Source organism: Chenopodium quinoa, unplaced genomic scaffold (genome assembly GCF_001683475.1).
Source record: "Chenopodium quinoa cultivar QQ74 unplaced genomic scaffold, ASM168347v1, whole genome shotgun sequence".
Lineage (NCBI taxonomy): Eukaryota > Viridiplantae > Streptophyta > Magnoliopsida > Caryophyllales > Amaranthaceae > Chenopodium > Chenopodium quinoa.
The window spans coordinates 1373620-1390282 of NW_018743196.1; the positions used below are offsets into that span (position 1 = coordinate 1373620).

Here is a 16663-nt window from a genome sequence, read left to right on the forward strand (position 1 = left end):
TTTTTTGGATAGTATCCCTTTGCATTCTTTTAGACCCTGTTCTTTTTAAGCTTTTGAACAGTTCAAACTTCAAAAACAAGGTCTTAATAATGCTTGAACAAAAGTTATAAACTCTTCAAATCAAATAATTGAAGATAGCTCGAACAACATCATTTTCAACTCCATAATGTTCATGAATAGTTCATTTAGGTTTTTCACGTCCAAATAAAACTCATTACAATTTATACTTCGTATATCTTTTACTCATACAATTTATAAAAAGTACTAATAGTTTCATCATATAAAGGCGTGAAACTCGGTCATTACCTTTTTTTCTATTTAAAAAAAAATGAAAGCGTCTTATACAAAATTAAATGGATGCGTTAAAACTTGAAAGAAATTATTTTTTTATTATAAATGAGGACATGTTTACTGAATCAAGCCCGATTTAAACTCATTCAAGCTCATACTTATACTCGAAATGCAAATAATTGTGTTTGTGAACAAAACTCGAATAAGCCAAAATTTAAACGAACCAAGTCTGAGTAAGATTTATAAAAACTCGTTCAACCTTGACATAGTTCGAACATGAGTAATTCTTAAGAGTATTAAACTCAGCTCGAACAGACTAAAACACGACTCAACTCGAATTGAATCATTTTAGTGGCACTATTAAGGCCTTAAGGGAAGGGGCACCCAAACAATATAAATTACTCCGTAACGTATTAACGTCATCCTTGATTCAAAACCCTAACATACTGCAACCAAACCTTCCTTTCACTCTCTAAAAACTGAAAACTTGTGAAGGTTCATCACAGCACAAAAATGGCGGGCGGAAAAATCAGAAAAGAGAAGCAAAAGGGGAGCAACCATTTTCAAGGAGGAATACCCTTTCACAAATCAAAAGGACAACACATTTTGAAAAATCCAATGTTGGTTGAATCAATTGTTCAGAAAGCTGGTATTAAACCTACAGATGTTATTCTGGAAATTGGTCCAGGTACTGGTAATCTTACTAAGAAGCTTCTAGAAGCTGGCAAGAAAGTTGTTGCTGTTGAGTTGGATCCTCGTATGGTTCTTGAGCTTAAACGCCGTTTTCAAGGCACCCCTTTGTCCACTCGTTTAGAGGTTCTTTTTCCCACCCTTTTTTTTTTGTTAAAAGATTTGATCTTTTTTTGTTTAGTTGATGGGATTTTGTGGAGCTTGAATTTCCTATATATTTAATGGTTAGAAATTATAAATTTTCAAAGGAGAAAAATTGAATCTTTTTGGTTATTTGTTGAATTGGGCTTTTGCTGAGTTGCAAGAATGAAACTTGTTGAAGAAAATAGGGCAATTTGAGCTCTGTGATGCTGATTTGAACTCAATGTTGGGAATTAGGGCCTGTTCGTTGTTGTTTTGAGTTTTTGGATTCTGAATTTTGTGAGACTTTTAATGTTTAATGGGAGGAAGTATTACCCAGTATGTATTATTTTGCTATTATGATTGTAGATGCATCTAAATTGGGTGTGGTATAATCAAACTTTTGTTATTATACTTGCTGGCTTCCTTTAGTTTTAGGCAATATTGGGTACAAGAACAAAAGAGGAATGAATTGGACCTTCAGAAAGAGACTTTGTAGGGTTTATAGCTCCTGATTTTTTATAAGTTTGTTTATTTTGGTGCTCCACTGTATAATATAGAAAATTCCCATTGATGTGTATGATAATGATCAGTGTGCTAAACCATGCACCGAGGTTTCCTTGGAACAAAACAGTTGACTGGCATATCTATTGTTTTCATCTCAATTTGTAGCATCATGAACTCTTTTTGTTGATTGTTGAATTTTGAATTGTTAGATGTTTACTTTCTGATGTAGATAGGACTGTTAACATTTAACTAGACAAGTTCGGATTACATATCAGACTGTAACCTCTGCTTGATTTTGTGGCTTGACAAATTAATGGATCATTCATTTTGTACAGCATCTTGATCTGTTATGTCCTCCTGAGTACTGACATTTTTCAATTCGTCAACAGGTTATCCAAGGAGATGTTCTCAAGTGTGAGCTTCCTTTTTTTGATATCTGCGTCGCTAACATCCCTTACCAGATCTCTTCCCCACTTGTGTTCAAGTTGTTGGACATCAATCAAAGGCAAAACTTCAGATGTGCAATTATTATGTTCCAAAGAGAATTTGCGATGAGGCTTGTTGCTCAACCAGGTGACAAGCTCTATTGCCGTCTCTCAGTGAACACTCAGCTCCTTGCTCGGGTCTTCCATCTCCTCAAAGTTGGGAAGAATAATTTCAGACCCCCACCTAAGGTCGACTCCTCAGTCGTTCGTATTGAACCAAGAAAGCCTCTTCCTATACCAGCTGGCAAACTTAAAGAGTGGAATGGGCTACTCTCTCTATGTTTCAGTCGAAAGAACAAAACGCTTGGATCAATTTTTGGTCAAAAAAAGGTTCTTGAAATGCTAGAGAAGAACTACAGGACCATAGAGTCTTTAGGACAATTGACAAATGACTCAGAGGCAATTGATATGTCTGTTTTAGCCGATGAGAAAGATGATCAGGTAGACGAGGATGAAACTATGGAAGTGGATGATGGTAAAGCTGATGAAGATGAAATGGATGTTAAAGGTTCGGATGCAGACTCTGATAATGATATGCAAGCAAATGATCCTAATTTTAAAGCTAAGGTGATAGATGTGTTAAAGCGGTATGATTACGCAGACAAAAGATCTTCCAAGCTCACACAAAATGAGTTCATTCACTTATTATCAGTTTTCAACCAGGCCGGTATTCACTTCACTAGTAAAAAATAGTGATACAATATGTTATTTATTTATTTTTGTGATAAATACATGCTCCCAATTTTGCTTCTTGCTTTCATTATTCCATACAATTTGTGATATCCAAATATTGTAAACTTGAGTGGCAACAATTTTGATCTATGTAGTAGTAGAATCTGTTTTCTTCGTATCTTCATTATCTTATATATTCATAGCTGTTGAATGTTTATCAATATGAAATATATACTGTATGGTTTGATTCTGATCGAAAATACTTGTGTTGACAACTTGAGCAATGCAGATCACTTATTGAACTGTTTGTCAGTAAAAACTTGAGCTATATAGATTATTTTTGGTAAACTTGGCTATATTTCTTTACTAACAACCATCAGTAGACGTAGTAGCTGTTAGCAGTCAAAGGACGTAAAGAGTTATGGAGTAACAAGTACGGTAGTATTACAGGGCTGTGTGTGCCTGTGCGGTTACTAATATTGCTGTTTAAGTATCACCATTGACAGGAAAACATAACATAAAAACGGTTGCTTATATTTATAAAACTGTAGGAGTAAACTAACATCCATTCGGATTACACTTAGTACCACCTACTTTGGATAGCCTATATGTACTGCACACTGCATAAATAAATAACAGGATTTTGCAGGCACATTTCTAAGGACCTACTGATACATAAAGTAAATGTATAATTGATACAATTATCTTAGTTTATAACAGATTTTGTAGTACTTTTAGAAGCTCTTCATCGCGGAGTGGCTTTGTCAGGTGGAAATCCATTCCAGCCTCAGCAATCTTCCTGCCTTCCTCTCCATCAACCTCGTGAGCTGACAGTGCAATAATCGGGATGTGTACTCCGTACTTCTTCTCTTCTTCTCGGATTTTTTGTGTTGCTTCGAAGCCAGTCATCACTGGCATCTGAGATAAACACAAGATACCTCAGGTTAGTAAAAAATGTGAATTAGTTTATGTTATAAGTTGAACAGAAATAAATTTGGGTAGCTTACCTCACAGTCCATGATTATAAAATCATATGGAAACTTAGAGGGCTCTCCACTTTGCTGGTTGCTCAAAGCTTTGCATACCACCTCAAGAGCTTCTTCACCATTTTCACATGTTTGAGTTTCGGCACCTAAACACTTAACACATGCTTCAGCTAGCATTCTTTGTAACATATGATCTTCAACAAGCAGTATTTTTTTCCCTTCCAAAGGAGATTTCTCGGTCTCTGCATCCCTGTTAACACAAAAATATGAAATCGAAAACATTTTCTTTGAATCAAACACAACTTATTAGTGAATATACTAATATCATTACATTACCTTGGAACTTCTTGTATTTCTCCCATTTGAGTAGTATTAGTCATCGACGGACTAGAGCTCATTAGAACTTGAGGGACTTCTTGTTCATGAGCATAGTTATCACCACTAGTAGTTAATTGTAAGCTTCTCCTGTTTCTTACTAACTTGATCTCCCCATCACTAGACTCGATATTGTCTTCTTCAGTTTCCGACTGTGTGTTGCTTATTAAAACTGCAACACTAGTATTGGATCTCTTTGATCTCCCAGAAGTAGGAGATCTTACAGAATCACCCCCAAACTCAGGAAGAAGATTCACAATCCTTAATAAGCGTGACCCATGAAGAGGCTCCGATATGATAAGATCTGTCGAAGGGAGACTCTCATCTGGTAAACCTTGTAATTTAGCCCTGCTGGTGCCAGGCCTACCGAGCCAAACTACCTTGATGCATGTCATGTATAAGTCCTTTCTAAACTCAGACACCAATCTCTGCATTTTCTGAAAATCATCCCCTGCATTGCAATCTATTACAAGCAGTATGCATTCCATCATATTGAGAGGAGGGAGTTTGGAACCACCTCTACCACTGCGATCAGGGTTGTTACTCAAGTAGGTTCCACGAGGAGGACTCGTGTCTGACCTCCCTGACGATGAGTTAAATAGAGGATCAATGAGCATAGATTTAACCTTCTTAAGGGTCGGAGAGAGTTGCTTCCCCTGGCTTAGGACCTTCAAGTTTACACCAAGGTTCTCCATGTATCTATGGATCATTCCTCTCCGTGCATCATTTTTCATCAAGAGAATCACTAAAGACTTTTCACCTCTAGGACTACGAACACACGCGCTTAACCCTGAGCCCGAGTTGATGTCCCTATGCTCTATCAATTCTTGCCTTGGGTTATCCAAACATTCCTCTTGTACTATAAAAAAGATGTTGAATTTGAAGCATGTCCCTTGTTCGCCATTGGCTTTGTCTACGATTTCTATGTCTCCCCCCATCAATTTTACCTGCAAATTATTTTCATACAGATGGGTGTATGAGACTATCAATAACATTTTAGCAAATAGATTAACTTAATTTTATTGCCAAACATACATACCAAAGATTGTACAATGCCTAGTCCCAAACCAGTTCCAACTTGCCCTGCAGAGTTTTCTTTGACTTGAACAAAGTTCTCAAAGATCGAACCACGCTTGTCCTTAGGGATCCCAGGACCTGTATCTTCCACCATAAACTCAAACTCCATGCAGTTTGAATCTTGCTTGATTATCTTCATGTCTTCGAGATCATTTGACAACCTGTCTGAAGTAACAATAGGGTTCTCAAAGCTCGGTTTCTTTGCTTGGCATTTAATACAGATGCTCCCTTGTGAAGTGAACTTGATTGCATTGCTTAGCAAGTTGCCAAGGATCTGCTTGAGCTTGCCGCGGTCACCTCTTACTAGGGAGTACTTGAAGATGGAACCATCACAAGGGTCTAGGATCACCTCGACTCCCTTTTTCATGGCAACCGGGTGGTGTAAATCAGCGTCGTCTTCCAGCAGTTGTGCTAAGTTGAATTCATTCTCATCCAATTGCATTTTCCCTGCTTCTATCTTGCTGTAATCTAGGATAGAATTCACTAATGCTGCATTTTAACAAGAAAATAAAAAAGATGAATTAGTTGTTATGAACAATCTTTCATGAATAAAACATGTATGTATACAAATGTTTTTTATACTTCATATTACCTAAAAGATCCTCAACACAAGTATCTATCTTCCTCAAGTTAGAAGCAACTTGAGAAAAGGGAGAAAGATCAGAAGCAGAGAGTTCGGTCAAGCCCTTGATGCAAGCTAAATAGCCGCGAACATCATGGTTAGCACTCGCAAAGGCCAAGCTTTGCTTAATGCTCTTTCTCTCAGCTTGTGCTGTTTTCTCCATTTCCTTCATGTATGCTGCACGCAAGTGCACTTCCCTCCTAGCCGCTCTAACAACCAGGGTGACAAGCATGAACACAGAGATTATCATGCCAATCAACATGATAATTAAAAGTATCAATTCCACCTTTGTGTGATTGTGGACATTGATGATTAATCTATTGCTTGGATAAGCCAATACATATACCTACAAGAAAACCATACAATTATTAACATATTAAAAATGAAATTTTCACAATACTATGTAATGTAATATTGACAATGTATATAATTCATATGGATTGTGAAACACAAGATCGAAATCATACCATTGGCACCCTTGCAACATCAATCGACGAGCAATAGAAAATGAAATTGGCTCCTCCAATGTCTAAGGCGGTACCACCAATATTGGTAACACCATTGTTGTTGGAATTGCATGAAATTTCACCTATATAAGTTTGGTTGCTACCTTGCACCAAAGCTTTGTCATTCTTAATTTTGATGTCGACGTCTTTTATACCATCCATTAGTACCTTGTCACCACCAAGGGTTGCCATGTACAAACTTGCATCCAAAAGATTTGTACTAGAGAAGAACGTTGTTACTTCTTCACTAGAAAACCCGAGAGATATGGCTCCGGCTCTACCTAGCCTCGCAGTGTCTAAGAATAGAATCGACGATTCTTTTCCATCGTTAGTATACCATCGAGACCCTAACGATGCATAGCCATTTGGGCTATCCATAGCTACTTTGAACCATATCTCATTGATTACAATAAGGGGTTTTGTGATGTTGGCTTCTCCAAGTAATTCTCCACTAGTAGATTTTACTAGTTGAGTATACCAAGTGTAATGATCAAGATTATTTGCAAAAGTTGAGTTTGAGTATAATGCAAATATTTGATCATCGACTTTGATATATGAAAAGAAGAGGCCATCCAATCCAATGTATGAAGCTTGGATTAAATGAGGTATGACCAATAGTGATATGAATAATGCAGGCGCAACCTGAAAATATATTGAAACTTAGTCAAAATAGTAAAAATGTTATTAGAAAACATTATAAACATAAGTAAATACACTATTAACATTAATCATTAACATGAATTTCGTTTACTTGTAACTTAAATTTAATTTCATTATCACCTTTTTATGGTACTTAATTCATCAATTGAGCTATCGCCTATAGTTGTTCAAAATATTGATAATTCTTTTTATATATAACAATAAATATAAAATATTCCTTGATCTAAAATAAATGTCATTTTGAGAAGAAAAAAAATTGATAAACTTTTTAAGGGGATTAGTTGAAATTAAATGTGATTTAATTTAATAGAATAAATTATTACGGTTCAATACAATTCACTTTATCAAAAATTCTCATACTCCTTAAAAATTAATGAAACAAAATAAAAGACCATTTTATTTTTTTCCCTTGACTTAAAGATGATTGTGAGAATATTAGTTTGATTTTAAGACAGCAAATGGTTGTAATTGTACAATCAAATCAATCATTTTAATTCAGAGAAGTTTCTTATATTTATTAGATCGATAGAATTCGATCTTAATTTATGTTATTAAACAGCTTTGATAATTAATACCCCTTATTATTATTATTATTCATTCACATAAACATATCAAAGCTGTAATTAGCCAACTATATTTACATACCATTGTGCCACGTATATATTATCCTAATAACCTTGTCCTTAGTTGTCATATCAATAGAAAATCTTAAAATTTGGAAAGTTATTGTATAATATCTCAGTAACAAATATTTTACTCTAGAAATCTTGAAAATTATAGTCTGTCTATTGTAATTGAGATTATTACATACCATTTGTTAATAATTTATTACTTGATTACTTTTTATTATTACAATAAGAAATTTTTGTTTGTTATTATGTTAGATAAACATACAAAGTGATCGACATTTTTCAAAATCTTAACAAAAAATTAACCTCAAATTACATGTACAAGTACTATACTTTATAAGTTAGGTTACTTCAAATATTTATGTGAAATGTGTGATTCTTTTTTTTTTTTCCCTATAGAATATCTTTGTGGTTCTTATTATCAATATCAATGGAGATTTCACTACATTTGCTATACAATCAGCATGGTTAATAAGATAATCCAAAATAAATCGTAATCAGAAAATATTTAGGCTAAAACAAATCGCAAAAACAAAATAAGGAAGATCACGAACCTCCTTTTGAATATCAGGAAATAAAAGTTTGTCACGCGTATTATCAATGTTCAAAACATTTGATAGATCAATTGCTGATGAATTTATGGGAGGAATTAGTTTTGCTACGTCTTGAAAATTTTTAATTAGCTCGAAACTAGCATAACTCGTTTCCTTGCCCACATTCTTCTCAATGTTTTTCATCATCTGATACCATATCGGGATGATGACACTAGGCAGCAACAACACAACAAGCGTCTGTATGTAACATGTAACAAAACACGATTAAATTTCAAATAATCATTTAGGTACAAAAAAAAACATTTTTATTAACTTTTTATGTAGTTAGTAATATATATAAGGAATTATAATCATTAAATTTAATTTTTTTTTTCTGGTTGTATTGCTTACCAAGAAGGCAAAGAAAGTAATGGGCCTCAGCGCGATTAATTTGACAATTTCTGCCATTGAAGCTTGCAAGTTGATGATGGAATGTATCCCATTGTTATAGATGTATGAAAAAAATCAAGAAGAAAGTAAATAAGCAAGAAATAGAGCTAATTATGAAGAGAGTTTTATCCAAATGTTTAAATGTAACAAAGTTCCTTATATTTTTGTAGAGGCAATTAAGTATGCCTTATTAAATTTAAAAAAAAAAAAAGAAAATTGGGCTCTTTTCCTGTTTTTGAACCCAAAGGAATAAAAATTAAATAGTTTTTTTTTTTTTGGGTAGTTTATAGGGGAAAGAAAATAAAAGGTAATAAGAAATATATATTGAAAAATTTATAAGTAAATGTTTTATTTATAATTATAAACTATATAAACTTGAAACTTTGAATGAAATAAAGATAACTATTTTTAATGTTTTGAAAAAAGATACTTAAGACCTGAGATCGAATCTCATTGACATCACTATTTATTGTGACTTTTTATAGATTGTGAAGAAAAAAAAATAACAACTTTAATTTGTACTCTCTAATTATGTATGAAAATTTCATTTGCAAAATTTTTTCTTCCCACTCCATGAATGAAGAATATAACTGTGTCATTTTACATGAGGTATTTATACAAAACAATGAGTCAATCATGATATCCAAACAAATCAATCAGATTTGAGGGAAAAGCAATGGAAATGGGTGTATACTCATCATTTTGAATACATCTATTATGATCTTTAGAGATGTTCATATAAATATTTTCATTCACACCAAAAAAAATTATAAAATCTTTCCGGATGCTAAAAGATTGCTTAATTGAATAAAAAAAACAGAGAGAGATTATCGTCAATTAGAAAAGGATTATCAAATCATTAAGGCTGATTTTTTTTTTTTTTGCTAACCCAAATCCATTTGATATTTATCATGAGTAGGCAAGTGCGTGATCTTGCAAAGTGAAGCACGTGCGTGAGCTTGCCAAGTGAAGCACATGCGTGCTCATTCGCGCGCTATTTAAAAAATCATAAGATTTTGTTGAAATATTTCAAAATTTAAAATTGATGTATTAATGTGGGGCTTACTGAAAATGTACCAGAAAATGAATTTTTACATTAAATTGTTTAGCTTGAAGTTGAATTGTATGACAAAACATGTCAAAATTCCTTTGAAATTATAATTTTTACTACCTGAAAAACAAGTTAAAATCAGTTTAAGAAATGTATAAATTATGAAATGAATGTTTATAGCAAAGCTCTTATTATGACAATCATGTATTAATTTATGCTACATAAATTAAAATTTTGGATTCAAGAAGATCAACTTACCAATAGGTAGAAATATGAAAGGAGAGGAGAATTGCCAAAAAAAATGTATAGCAACTTAATTTAACAAGTGAGAAATTATGAGGAATTTAATGTAAAGGATTTTTTTAGCTCTTGTTATTGTGTTTGAAGAGTGTGCTTAATGCCCTATTTATATACTATTTTATGAAGATCTTATAAAATTTGAGACAAAATTAACCTTGCTAGTAGGTGGGATAATTCATTTTGTGATGGTCTTTTCTTTTATTATATCGAATAATTAGTAATTGTAATAATAATTATATACGAAGTAGTTTATAATATGAAGTGATCGATGCCTCCTTGCATTCAAGCTTAGAGCATTTTTTAATTGTCTATTATTTATTATATTATATGTATACATATATATGGTATAATAAAGTCATATTATATTGATCAGTGCAGTAGCTTCTTTATCGGATAAATTTAATTAGGAGACTAATAATATATCAGGTATTTAACATTTAGCTGGAATTTAGTTTCTAGATAATTTAAATTAGTGTAGACATTTCTATGTAAATGTTACAATTAAATGGAAGATCATACAAATGCATATTTTTGTCAAGCGTGCATGAAGCTTTATGTATGTATACGTGAATGTTGAAATAAATGTACTACACAATAAAAAAAAAAATAATAATAAAAAAAGTTTCGTTGTTGACTTAATAAAGAGCACAGACCCCTGTGTTGCTGGCATGTTGTGGCCTGCTCTGTTGAAATCTTTTATGCTCTGCTATGTTCTGCTGAATTCTGTTTTTGACTAAATAAAGAGCACATGCCCTGAGCTGCTGGCATGATGTGGGTTGCTCTGTTCAAATCTTTTTATGCTCTGCTATGTTTAGCTGAATCTTTTTCTGCACTACTCTGCTTTGCTCAGAACGAAGCTCAAAAGAATAGAGTGAATAGGTATTAGAAGAGTATGCGAGAAAATTATTTCAAAAGTTACTGATTATTATTTTAGAATTCCTTTCTTTTTTGGCGCAATTACACCATAATTTTGATATTAAAGAAAAGTGAATAGGTCGTATTAGAAGTGATTAATGGAAATTATTTCCAACTTAATTATAAGCAATCTGACCTAGGCAATGGCACCATCGAATTGAAATACCTATGTGTGTACATTGCATGGTAAAAGAAAGAGATTAATTAAACATCAAGTTATAATTAGCAAATGAATTCAATATGATAAATTATAATAATCGTGTTAAATTTAAATTTTATTTGAGAAATAATGATGAATTTATGTTGTAACCATCAATATACAAAAATCAATGCTAAACGATTTTTGTAGTATTTAACTTATTTTTGTGTAATATAGTAGCTCATCAACATCTATTATATTGTTATTAGATGCAATATAATTTTATTTTTAGACATTTTTTACCAAGGGAAAATTGGAATTTGGACCCCTTGTCTTAGCAATACGTTTTGTGTGCGGCTGATAATTAAAAATTCAAAAAACTTAAAAAAATTTAAATAATAAATTAATTTAATTAATCACTTTAAATTTTATTTTTTTTTTAAAAAAATGTATTTGCAATCTCAATGGATTTTTGTTAAAAATCAATGTTTCTTGGGTTTTAGTTGAGTATTGTGGTAGATTTAGAACATCAAAATTGGGTATGAAAAAAAAATGTTTATGTGGATTTTAATTATTATAACAATAATCTGTAGCAAAAGCAAAAGAAATCCTTAATATTTATTTTGATTCTTTCAAAAAAAAAATAATATTGATTTATTTCTATTTTTAAGGACCCTTTTATAATTATCACATCTTAATATCTCAGATTTTTCATTGTGTGAGATTTCTCTAAAAACTTGATTTTTATTTCCATATTTCAATTACAAAGCAGCTGGTTGGATATCACATCCCACTGGATATTAAAGATTTTTTTTTATGCAAGGAAATTATAGATTTTATATCTCATTGGATATTATTATGATAATAATGCTCATAATCTAATTTTGGATTTTTTAAAATTAATATTACACCCTGTCCCAGAATAATTGATAATTTGCACCTTTTTTCACAATTCATATAATATCTTTGATTATATTTTTTTATTAACATGATAAAAACATATTTTGTCATAAAATATGTTATTAGATATGCATGAATATGAATTTATTTTTTAAAAGATTTTATAGAAAATAACACCACAAAAAAGTCACGATTTTGATTAAAAAAAAAACAGGAAAAAAGAAAAAAAATTTACTTGTATTATAACACCCAAAAAAACTTAAACAATTGATTACACCACCACTTAACGGATTCTTGGGATCCACATTGCCACACGTCACTATATAATAAGGTAAAAAAAAATTAAAAAAAAATATAACCCCAAATTTAACCAGCCCCACCACCACCATTGTCGATGTTGGCATCCCAACCCCAGCCGACGGTTTCCCCGCCTACCCCAGTCGACACACCGCCACAACCCAAATGCACCTACACACCATCCTAGCGTAACCTCCAGCGCCTTCTTCCCCATCTACCCCAGCCCGCCTAAAACCACCCCCTTTCCCGCACCCTTGAAATGGTCAAATCAATCATTCTGGATTTCCATGGTCGATTTCGTGCATTTGAGGGTGCGTGAAAGGGTAAAGGGTTGGTGGTTTTCAATCATTTTGAGGGTGAACGGGTTTAAACGCCAATTTTTTTTGGTGGCTGGGCTAGGGTGTTTTAAGGTGGCCGGTTTTTGTTGGTAGTTGGGCTCGGGTGAGTTTTCACCAATGATGGCAGCAGGCGTGGCCGGGCTTGCGACGGTGAGGCTTGGTTGGGCTTGCGGTAGTGGGGCAGGTTTCGTCAGTCGAGGGTGGTCGGCTGGGGGAGCTGGCAGCGGGGGTTGAGGTGATGGAGATGGAGGCAGGGGGAACTGGCGCTGGTGGTTGGGTTAGTAGTGTAGGGTTTTTTCTTTTTTTAATCCAATAGTTAACTAACAGGTGTAAAGTGTGGTGCTCACCAACAGTTTTTTGGATGGCGTTAGTGAGTGGTGGTGAAATCCAATTTTTTGGTTTTTTGTGGTGTTATAATAAAAGTTTGAAATTTTGTGGTGTTATAATAAAAGTTTGAAATTTTGTGGTGTTATAATCAAATTTTTGGTTATTTAATGGTGTTATTTTCTAAAAAATCTTTTTTTTTATTATTATTTCATTAATATTTAATTAATAAAATAAGATCAAACTAGTGCATCGCACATGTGTGCAATGTTTGATTGTGCCAATTATTCTGGGATAAAGAGAGTATATGAAGGGCCTTAAACTCTTAATATATTTTGAGATGTTTATTTAACATGATAAAAACATATTTTATCATAAAAAATATTAGGGTTTTTTTTCGTTGTTGTTTCAATTCATGGACGTTTTGCTCTTTTGTTTAAATAAATTTCAACAAAAATATGTTAAGTTTAAGAAAAACAATTTCAGCATGTATAATTTCTTTAAAAATAAGTTATGTTCAACATAAATAATAAATACTCCCTCCATCTATTGATATTTGCATCACTTTGATCGACGCATTGTCGAGCCATAACTTGAACCATTAATACTTTAGTTGTTTATTAGTACACGTTGTTCTAATAAAATAAAATCTTTAAAATAGATATTGGTTGTGTTCCGTGAAAATCTAAAAGCTAAAGTTGATTGTGTTAATTAATATAGACTAGATGATTGTATTAAATGATGATTTGATTAACTGATTGCATGAAAAATGTTTGATAAATAGTTCATTGTTTAAGCTATTTAGAATATATGAAATGACCACTAAGCTAATTGTGAGAGTAGGTAATTGAGATAGGTTTTTAGATTTATTGGGGGATTTCATATTAAGACATCAAATAATCTGATGAAAAAGTTCCTATTTAAAATAAAGCTTGTATAATGGAAAAGTTCTTTAAATTAGCTCTCCAGGACACCAAACACTCTGAATTAACTTATTGTAGTCAATAAGCTAATGCTGATAAAATATGCTAACTTTTCCCTAATAAGCTATATTCCAAACATGGCTTGTAAATAATCCAACGATCTATTATACGAGGTATAATAATATAATTCATCCCTTTTTAATTGCACCATTTGTGATTTCACATTTGTCAATACGTTGCTTTGACGATCAATATCTTAAATTATTCTATGGTAAAATAAAAAAAAAAGTTAATATTTTAAAAGCATATATCGAGACAAACAAGACTAGATCTTACAGATTAATAATAAAGAATGGTAAAAATATATTGTGTAAATCCCTATCCTTATCTCTGTCCCTATCTTCTTATAAAAAGTATAAGATTTTCATATGAATAGTGTGATATCAATTATAATCTTCAAAATGTATATTTATATTTATACTCTAATTGATATGTACAAGTTATTTTCAAGGAATAGTATTTGGCAATTATACCCTCAACAAATTTTATTTACTTTATTTCTATCATCAATGTTAGTTGCTTTTGTCATATTTTATACCTCTAAATATAGTTATTTGCATATCAACAACTAAATTTGTAATTTACCCCAACTAGAGATGGCAATGGATCTTGGATCTGATTCGAATCCGATTGATCCAAATCCGTTTTATAGGATATGTATCTCTAATTTTTGGACCCAATGGATCTATATCTGGATCCGGACCGTTTTGATGGACCAGATCTGAATCATTTCTGATATCTGAATCTGGTCCGAATCCGACCCGTAGATCCGTTTTATAATTTATTTATTTTTTGACGAAACGTTTTATAATTTTTATACATTTATTATGGTATTATTTAAGATTTATATACTAATTAAGTTCACTAGTCTGTATAGATATAAATCTATAATTTTCTAGATTATTACATACTTTGTTTGTTATTATTTATGAACTAAATTTTTACAATTTCAAACCAATGATTTAATTCTAGTAAAAAAAAGGGGGCGGGGGGTTGAATTATGTAGATATATATTAATTAAACTTAGGATCTGGATCCCAAAATTTTGAATTCGCGGATCTGGATCCATGTCCTTAAAATGGATCTGGTCTACCCTAGTTATGTAAAAATCCTAATGGTGCATTTAAATAACGGCTAAAATAACATTTATTCATTTTATTTATAATAGTAAAATATAAAAATAAAAAAATAATAAAAAAAAAAGATAGGAAGAGTATGTGATAAGGAGTTATGCATAAGTCAAACTAACTTAAATATTGCAAAAATGGAGGGAGTATTGTGTTTGTTTAGAGGGATAAAAGAGGGGGAATAGGATAAAAGAGGAGGGATAAAACTAGTCTTTTGTTTGTTTAGAGGGATGGGGATTATGAAGGGGGATAGGATGTGGATAAAAAGGGAGTTATCTCTCCAAATTAGTAACTAAGGGGGGGTGGTATAAGGGATGGGAACTAAATTTAATGGGTAAAAGACATTATTACCCTTAATAAAAGAGAAAGAAAAAGAGGGTGAATAAAGGATAGTAAGGGTATTTTTTTTTTTTTTATTATTAGTTATTCCAATCTAATCCCAACTCATACTAAACAATGAAATACACTATTTTTATCCTTATCTCATCTATTAATTTCACCTTCTTATCCCACTTAATCTCATCCCTTCTACCAAACGCCCCATAAGTAAATAAGCCCTTTACATCATTTGGGAAAAAAAAAGGAAAAAAGAAAAAAAAAAAACCTAGACAAATTCCGGTCATCATTTTAGACCAAATCAGCATTTTCATGAGTTGGGCCCATGATCTATTGTGGACTTGTGGTACAACGCAACCAGAACACTGCTTCTTTCATAGTTAAAGTGAATGACAAATAACCTCTCATTAGATTTTGGGATTTGTTAAACATCGCCCGCGTTTTTCTACATAAAGCCCACATTTTTTAAAAATGTTGACATTATTGCCCTTGTTTTAATTTTTACCGAAAATAAAATTTTTCACTCATAAAAAATGTGGAGCAGGACTGGATCGCCGAGTGAAACCGAAGAGCCCTCAACGTCGGGTAGATGCACCGGAGAGACGCCGTTGACGCCGGAAAAGGAGGTACGATGCCATCTAAAACCACGAATTGGCGGCTGGCGTCCTGCCGGGACGCCGTGACCGTAGTGGTGGCGCCTAGCCAGGACGCCGCCACCGTAACTCTGGCGCCTGGCCAGGACGCCGCCACCGTGGCCGTGGCGTCTGGCCAAGAAGCCGCCGCCACGGTGGCGGCGTCCTGGCCAGGCGCCACCGCCACGGTGGCGGCGTCCTGGCTAGACGCCACCGCCACGGTGGCGGCGTCCTGGCTAGGCGCCACCACTATTTTTTTTTTTTTTTTTTTTAATTTAATTTAAAATTTGTTTATTTTTTTTTTTTTTGTGTTACAATTTTTTTCTTTTTTTTTTGTTTTTTTTTTTGTTTTGTTTTTAATTGTTTTAATTTGTTTTTGTTTTTAATTTATTTATTTTTTATTTTTTTTTTTACAATTTTTTTCGTTTTATGTTTTTTTTTTGTTTTTTTTTTTTGGTTTATTTTTATTTATTTAATCTAAAGTTTTGTTTATGTTTTTTATTTTTGTGTTTTGTTTTTTTTTTTTTTTTTGAATACTTTTTGTTTATTTCTTTGTTTGTTGTTTATAATTTATTATTGTTTTTGCTTTTGTGCTAATGTTGTGTCAAATGTATTAATTTAATCTACTCTTATGTGATTATATTTATATGTTATTGTTGCAGGATTATGGTGGAGACGGAAATGATTATAGTGGGATTTTTGTACACGATGGTCTGTT

General features: G+C 32.5%; 2 protein-coding genes across 2 annotated transcripts; one reads left to right on the forward strand and one right to left on the reverse strand.

The window, feature by feature from the left end:
- Nucleotides 1–709: 709 nt before the first annotated feature.
- Nucleotides 710–3016, forward strand: LOC110733052 (ribosomal RNA small subunit methyltransferase-like). Its single transcript, XM_021913074.1, has 2 exons — nucleotides 710–1107; nucleotides 1998–3016. The coding sequence occupies exons 1-2, from the start codon at nucleotides 805–807 to the stop codon at nucleotides 2784–2786; spliced, it is 1092 nt and encodes a 363-aa protein (XP_021768766.1). The 5' UTR covers nucleotides 710–804; the 3' UTR covers nucleotides 2787–3016.
- A 460-nt stretch (nucleotides 3017–3476) lies between these two features.
- LOC110732925 (histidine kinase CKI1-like) lies at nucleotides 3477–8621 on the reverse strand. The gene is made up of 8 exons (XM_021912910.1): nucleotides 8565–8621; nucleotides 8175–8411; nucleotides 6293–6973; nucleotides 5796–6171; nucleotides 5166–5692; nucleotides 4088–5073; nucleotides 3773–4001; nucleotides 3477–3683 (listed from the first exon to the last, which is right to left on the reverse strand). Exons 1-8 carry the CDS (start codon nucleotides 8619–8621, stop codon nucleotides 3477–3479), a joined length of 3300 nt encoding a protein of 1099 aa, XP_021768602.1.
- Between the last annotated feature and the right edge of the window lie 8042 nt (nucleotides 8622–16663).

Bases quoted from the DNA above. Each gene is read 5' to 3' on its own strand.
- LOC110733052 (XM_021913074.1), top strand. From the start codon at position 805: ATGGCGGGCGGAAAAATCAGAAAAGAGAAGCAAAAGGGGAGCAACCAT. The intron at 1,108-1,997 runs GTTCTTTTTCCC...ATTCGTCAACAG, and splicing joins CTTTGTCCACTCGTTTAGAG to GTTATCCAAGGAGATGTTCT.
- LOC110732925 (XM_021912910.1), bottom strand. From the start codon at position 8,621: ATGGCAGAAATTGTCAAATTAATCGCGCTGAGGCCCATTACTTTCTTT. The intron at 5,074-5,165 runs GTATGTATGTTT...AATAATTTGCAG, and splicing joins TAGGCATTGTACAATCTTTG to GTAAAATTGATGGGGGGAGA. The intron at 4,002-4,087 runs GTAATGTAATGA...TTGTGTTAACAG, and splicing joins GAAATACAAGAAGTTCCAAG to GGATGCAGAGACCGAGAAAT.